General features: G+C 43.8%; 1 protein-coding gene across 1 annotated transcript in view; it reads left to right on the top strand.

The window, feature by feature from the left end:
* The window catches only part of LOC119427183 (tumor necrosis factor alpha-induced protein 2-like), a 6810-nt gene extending 766 nt beyond the window's left edge, over window positions 1-6044 (top strand). The window contains exons 2-11 of the mRNA XM_037694764.1: window positions 273-921; window positions 1059-1170; window positions 1762-1884; window positions 2707-2801; window positions 2882-2968; window positions 3040-3166; window positions 4078-4197; window positions 4274-4429; window positions 4595-4716; window positions 5912-6044. Coding sequence (XP_037550692.1) covers window positions 273-921; window positions 1059-1170; window positions 1762-1884; window positions 2707-2801; window positions 2882-2968; window positions 3040-3166; window positions 4078-4197; window positions 4274-4429; window positions 4595-4716; window positions 5912-6044 — 1724 coding nt within the window. The remainder of the gene's footprint in view (window positions 1-272; window positions 922-1058; window positions 1171-1761; window positions 1885-2706; window positions 2802-2881; window positions 2969-3039; window positions 3167-4077; window positions 4198-4273; window positions 4430-4594; window positions 4717-5911) is intronic.
* Window positions 6045-6708: the final 664 nt, after the last annotated feature.

Raw genomic sequence — 6708 nt, 5'->3', positions numbered from 1 at the left:
GCTGGATGGATGGATGGATGGATGGATTGATGGCTGGATGGATGGATTGATGGCTGGATGGATGGATGGATGGATGGATTGATGGCTGGATGGATGGATGGATGGATGGATGGATGGATGGATGGATGGATGGATGGATGGATGGCTGATGGCTGGTCGGGTAATAGATAGATGGATGATGGATGGATGATGGATAGATGATGATGTTGAAGGAACTCAGGGAGTTTTAGATCAGTCTTGTTGAAACTCTCATGCTTCCTTTCCTCCCTCAGTCAGCCCCATGTTCGAGCAGCTCCTTGACGAGCAGCATTTCTCCGAGGCGAGCCTCCTGCTGAACCACACAGAAGACCTTCTGTTTGGAGACACATCTGAAGACCAGCCTCTTCATCACCATGAAGAGGAGCTGGCTCGTCTGACCGCACAGCGTGGAGCTCTGGAAAAGCTTTTGGTGCAGACTTTAAACCAGAGTCTGTCTCTGAACCTTGAAGAGATCTCCAACGAGGTGTCGGTTCCAACCACCGCCTTGACCTCTGCTGTGAAGGCCATCCACCAGGCGGAGGAGCAGGACCTGAAGTGGACCACATGTCGAACACCCAACAACTGGAAGAAGCTCCACGACTCAACCCTCTGCTCCCTGGTGGAGGGACGGATGGACAACCCGTTAGTGGGTCCTGCTGGGCCGACGGATCAGTCCTCCATCCAGATGGACATCCAGAACATGGGGAGGCAGCTGAAGGAGGACCTGCTGCAGGTGGTCCACGTGGTGAAGAACTGCTACCCCCCAGAATCCAACATCTGTCAGGTCTACGCCTCTCTGTACCACCAGAACCTCAGCGCCAGGCTCAGAAAGATCTCAGACTTTGTTCTGGATGACAAGGACTGCACGTTCCTCCTGAGATGGGTCAACGAATTCTATCCGGGGTGAGCATCAGCTTGGCTCTGGTTCAGTTCAGGCCAGAGTTCGGCAACAGGGATCAGTTCCAGAATCTGATGCTAATATGTTAAAGTAACAAATATTTCATTATTCATGATTAATTTTTTCACGTCCTGCGTTCCAGAATCCTCAAAAAGCCAGAACTGGTGGGTGAAATCGATGTTGAGGCGCTGGGGACCCTGCTGCCCCAAGATCTACTGGAGCCTCTGGAGGCGCAGTACCTCAACAAGCAGGAGGTACCGCAGCCCACTCTGAGTTCTGTTTAATCCACAGGTGTAGAGTTTGTCACAGCACGCTGGTTTTACACAAGAATAAACTATGTTAAGTGCTTAATGTAATGGTTCCCAACCATGGTCCCTGAGGAACGCCATCCTGCACGTTTTTGTTGTTTCTCTGCTCCAACACACCTGATTTGAATTAAAGGGGGATTAACAGGTTTCTGCTGAACAGGAACTAATTAAATCACTGTATCAGATGTGTGGGAGCAGAGAAACAACTAAAACATGCAGGGTGGTGTTCCTCAAGGACCAGGGTTGGGAATCCACTGGAATGCGTGTCTAAAACAAACAAACAAACAAAAATCTTAGTTTTTGTCATTTCGTTTTACAAACTTCGACCCAGAACAAGGAGCAGATTGTTGCCACTAAACTCAAACTTCACCTGCAAGAACAGAACCCTAACGCGAGCTCATCTTCCAGATGTTGAGCAGCGGTGAAGTCTGTGACGAGTTATTTATATGAAGGCTGTAATCTGTTCTGGACAGATTTAAGTGTTGGGAAGGAACAAAACATGACTGTCACATTAAAACCCTGCTGCTGTGTGTTCAGAGCGAGCTGTCGGCCTACGTGAGCCAAGTCCTGCAGGTAGAACGGAGGAAATGGGTCGAAGGAACAGAGCCGACAATGGACGACGGCCGATACTTCAGCCCTCTGGCCTACGACATCATCCAGGTACAAGAAAACGTATCACCCACCACCTTGAACTCAGAGCACGAGTTAGGGAGGACTCACGGCTACTACTCAACATCTGTACAATCGTCTGCGTTGTAGTCATTTTAGTGTTTGCTGAGCAGCCAGATTTGGATCATCCTGTTTTAATCCGGAGTGACATTAAAATTGCTGGCCGCGCTGATTTTGTTGGAATTTCTCAACTCAGTCATTTCCAGATGGTTTCACACCGACTCAAATCAAACTGAGGGCCGGACCCTTGAGAGATAAATCCACCAACGTGGTTCTTTATTTAGAGGAAGCGCTTTGTCTGCATGAGACTCGGGGTTCAAAAAAGGCTTAAAAAAAGAGGACATAATCTGAGGCCTGTTCAAGACGTGGTGACGGTTTTGGACATGGACATGACGTGAGCACAAATCTCCTGCAAGCAGCAGAACTCACATTTGAACAGCTGGAGCTGTGCAGACAAACCTGCTCGGTTCTGCAGCCTGAGGACTGAGCTGAACCACCATCCTAAGGCTGAGGGTTCAAGCCCAGGCTGGTCTGGAACACAAACTCCCAGATGTTTCATGTGAGTTTTCTCACATGGTGACTTCAGAGGAAGAGGGCAGCTGTGGTGCAGTGGTACGACAACCGTCCTGAGACCTGAAGGTCACAGGATAGATTCCCCACCATTTGTTGCAGCGTCCCTGAGCAAGGCACCTATTGTCTAAACGCTCCCTGGGCTTTTAAACGGCGTACCCAAAATGTTTACAAAGTGACCAAAGGTCTGATTTGAAGGAAATTTTAAACTGACCTGGATTTCCTGATCCGGTCTGTGTTCAGTTCATCAACGGCATGGTGATGGCGGCGCAAACAGTGACAGGAAGTCTGGACCGAGCCCAGAACATCACCCACGGACTCACAGATTTAATGCAGAGGTATAAAAAATACATAAAATATTCTAACGATTTAACAAACATTGTCTGAGTTTGACGTGAAAACGGTCCCGTTCCTGCAGCTTCAGAGCGTTTCAGGACGATGTCATGAAGCAGAACAAGAGCCCGGCCCAGGTGAAAGCTAACCTCAGCTGTGTGGAGCAGTTCAGGTGAGGTTCTGGTCCAACACGCCACACAGCAAGAGTCTGAATATTGGACTGACAGTGTCTCCTGTCTGCAGGGACTTCTTCGACAGCAGGAGACATCTGTTCCCAGAGGACGTCCAGAAGGCCTGTTTGGAGGTTCTGATGGACATGAAGCGATCCGCTCAGACGTTCTTATTGAACCCGGTGCACAAAGTTCTGAAGGTGGGTTTGATTTAAGGACCTGAGCTCTGAGTCAGCAGTCACTGTCGTTTCGAAACCTTCGGCTCGTTCAGGAGGTGGCTCCTCTGACTTTTAGTGTTTGTGAATGTTTTACTTTTCAAAACATAAAACTTTATTTAAAATAAAACTCTGGGTAGAAGCATCGTCACATTTGTACGTTTATTTAAATGTTCTCTTTGAAACCTGCGTCAGAAAACAAGCTGTTTCTGCTTTATGCTACTCTTAAATTTTGGCTACGATTTGACTGTAGCTTTTAGCTACTGTTCTTCTACTTTACAGTTACCATTCTGCCACTTTTAGCTACTGTTTAGTTATTGTAAGCTTTCAAGTACAATTCTGTTACTTTTAGCCTTTAGTTACCATTTGACTATTTTAGGTATTATCTACCATTTTGCTATTTTGAACTTTTAGCTACTATTTCACATTTTTAGCCTTTAGCTTCAATCTTTCTATTTTGCACTTCAAGTTATAATTTTGTTATTTTGAGCGTTAGCCTACAATTCTGCTACTTTAAGCTTTTTAGCTACCAATTTCCATTTTTAGCTTTAAGCTACTAATTCACAATCTTGGCTACCAATCCGCCACTTTTACCTGCTGTTCATGTACTATGCACTTTTAGCGACTATTCTCCCACTTTTGTCTTTTGGCTCATTTTAACACAGTTTGTAATTTTAGCTAATTCCAGCTTTAGCATCAGTTTAGCTCGTTTTGACTTTAACATTTGTTTTTGATGTTTTTAGCCACTGTTCTCCAGCTCTCAGTGTCGTCATTCTGCAGTAGATGTTGGAGATGATTCAGCCTCTGGATTAAACCTTCTGTTAGTTTAAGCAGATTTAGCTGATGTTTGCAGCACAGCTCTAAATCTCGTTGCTTCTCTCTTACCTGCATTACAGCCACTTTCCCAGAAGCTGTGGACCAGCGGCTGGCTGAAGAAGGACGTCTTCCTGAAGCTGCTGGACGATTTGGAGAACGAGCTCCAAGGCTTTCAGGACCTGCATCCCTCCTGTCAGCAGGTGAGCAGCACATCAAACTCCTCGGCTGCTTTAATGTAAAATCTGACTCCTGATGAGCTGATCGGTTCGGTTCCAGGAGGTGATGGGTCAGCTCCACCAGGAGGTGACTCAGGAATACGTGAGGAGGCTCCTGAGAGGAGAAAAGAAGCTGAAGGACAGGGAGCAGCAGCTGAAGGCTTTCTCCACGATGATGAACCATGCTGACAGTCTGTTTGATCTGTTCTGCAAATGGGTGAGATTACTAATTCAGACCAATCCCACTCCCCTGCCAATCAATGCCTGGAATATCCCTTTAAGTCAAAAAGGGACTTTTAAGTGTTAATCAGAACCGGATCGGGCCTTGGGTTCTGTGTACGTCCAGGAAGCTCCAGCTGACCTGGTTGTTCTGTTCTGAAAGGGATCAAAGGAGGACTGGTTGAAGGAAATCCTGATCAACATCGCAGAGGTCCTGAAGCTCCAGGACGTCCCTGCCCTCCAGATGCAGATCGCTTTACTGGGATCAGCTCATCCGGACCTCAGGTACCAGCCGGGTTCTGGGCTTTCAATCAAACCCAACAGGGTTGAGTTTTGAGTTAAAGTTGGTGTCGTACGGGAATTTTCGGGTCCTGATCAGGACCGGAAAAGCTTGGAGGTAAGTTCTGTTAGTTTGAGGGTATACAAAGGAAGCGGTCCGATCCAAACATCTTGTTTCCTGACAGCGTCTCTGTCGGAAATCTCCTCGTCTCCCAGGATTAAAATTAGAAAACAATTTGGAGCGAAAATCCACAAACGTTTGGCCTCATCAGACCAAAAACAAAACATTAGCAGAATCTCTGTAAACAGGAAGAAGTGGCGGTCCAATTAGAACCAACAACTCTTTGGTTCTGTTCCCACGAGCTCATTCAGCGTCGTCCATTAAAGGGACGACGATTAAAGTGGTGCTCTGTGTTAAATTTTGAAGAGAGAACATGTTACCTGCTGCACATAACTCTTTCAAAGACTCCAGTTAAAGAAAAACAGCTAACAGATAGCACTGAGCAGAAAACAGACAACAGCTAATAGCTAGCTGCGAGCATCTAACAACCAACAGCTAAAAACAAACAGCTAGCAGATAACAGCTAACAGGTTAGCTATTTCTAATAACTAGTTTGAGTGGAGCCACAACCAAATTTCATCTCTAGAATATACACTTTTTAAAAAACATTTCCAATGCCGTCACAATTTTGCATCTGGAATTTGATGGTCGTTTACAAGAGCCAATGGCAGCGGCGGCCAGCTGTAGCTTTTCCGGTGCAATCTTGGGTCATTTCCTGCAGGAATTTTTAAACATTTTTGTCTAACTTAAAAGAAGGAACTACTTTGCACGAACTGCTGTAACTTCCTGCAGGAAATACCCACAGGCTGCACTGGAAGTGCTACAGCTAGTTGCTGCCGCTATCTGCACTTGAAACCTCAGAATTTTGTGTAAAATAACGGTGTAATGTGAAATCGGAGGCAATGGCCGATTAAGTGTTTAATTGTTTATAAGTTTTTCCACAAACCTGCAGTTAAAAAAAAAATCTGAACCAGCCCTTTAAGTTCTAACAACATAAAGGGAAATTTCAGACATTTTTACAATGAGATTTTGATTTTTCTTTTCTTTTCTTTTTTTACGTGATTTTCATTCTGAAGACCAGCTTTAATGAAAGACTTGATTAAAACGTTAATTTGTTTGCTTCTTTTTTTTAACCCACAGAGAAAATCATGTTTCGTCGTTGCTAAAACTGAAGTTGAATATTTCCAAACCGGACAGGAGGATCATTAAAATGACTCTGATGGACCTGCAGAGAGAAACCAGCCCCGCTAATGAGTTTTTCTCCAAACTTTGATTCATCGTCAGCTGATGAAGTTTACAGCTTCTGTGTTTTTAAACAAATGTGAAATTTTCAGTTAATTTGTGTTAAAATGTGAAGAAACAAACTTTATTTTGGACAAAGATGGACATGAAACATATGGATTTATGCTGTGCATACTGAGGGATGAGACGGAGCTTTTCTTTACTCTGTACAGTAAATGTAAAATAAATGCTTTTGTAGTTTCAGTGCAAATGCTGTAAATACAACTAAAGTTCAGATGTAGTGGTAAATATTCGTGTTTGAGATTTTTTAAATACAGTTTATGTATTTGCGTTGTTGAATTTTGTATTAAATAAAAACAAACAAATGTGTTAAAAACCTGAAACTACATTTGTTTATTATTTTTCACTTTTATTCGCATTTACATCAGAAGAAAAAATACAAAAAGCATAGTCTAATTAGCATTTTCAGAAAAAATGTTGAGTGAATGTTGAGAGCTGAAGAAGCTAAAACTGAAATACTGTTAAAACTATCAGAGCACAAGCAAAAATAAGCAGGACACAAGCTAAAACTTTAAGAACATAAGAAAAAATAATCAAGATACAAGCTAAAACAATAAGAACACAAGCTAAAACGAGCAGAACACAAGCTAAAATAAGCAAGATACAAGCTAAAACTATCAGAACACAAGCTAAAA

The sequence above is a fragment of the Nematolebias whitei genome, chromosome 21 (assembly GCF_014905685.2).
Source record: "Nematolebias whitei isolate Nwh7 chromosome 21, NemWhi1, whole genome shotgun sequence".
Taxonomy (NCBI): Eukaryota; Metazoa; Chordata; class Actinopteri; order Cyprinodontiformes; family Rivulidae; genus Nematolebias; species Nematolebias whitei.
Note: the sequence above shows the minus strand (reverse complement) of the source record. Positions and strands in the feature narration are given on the sequence as shown.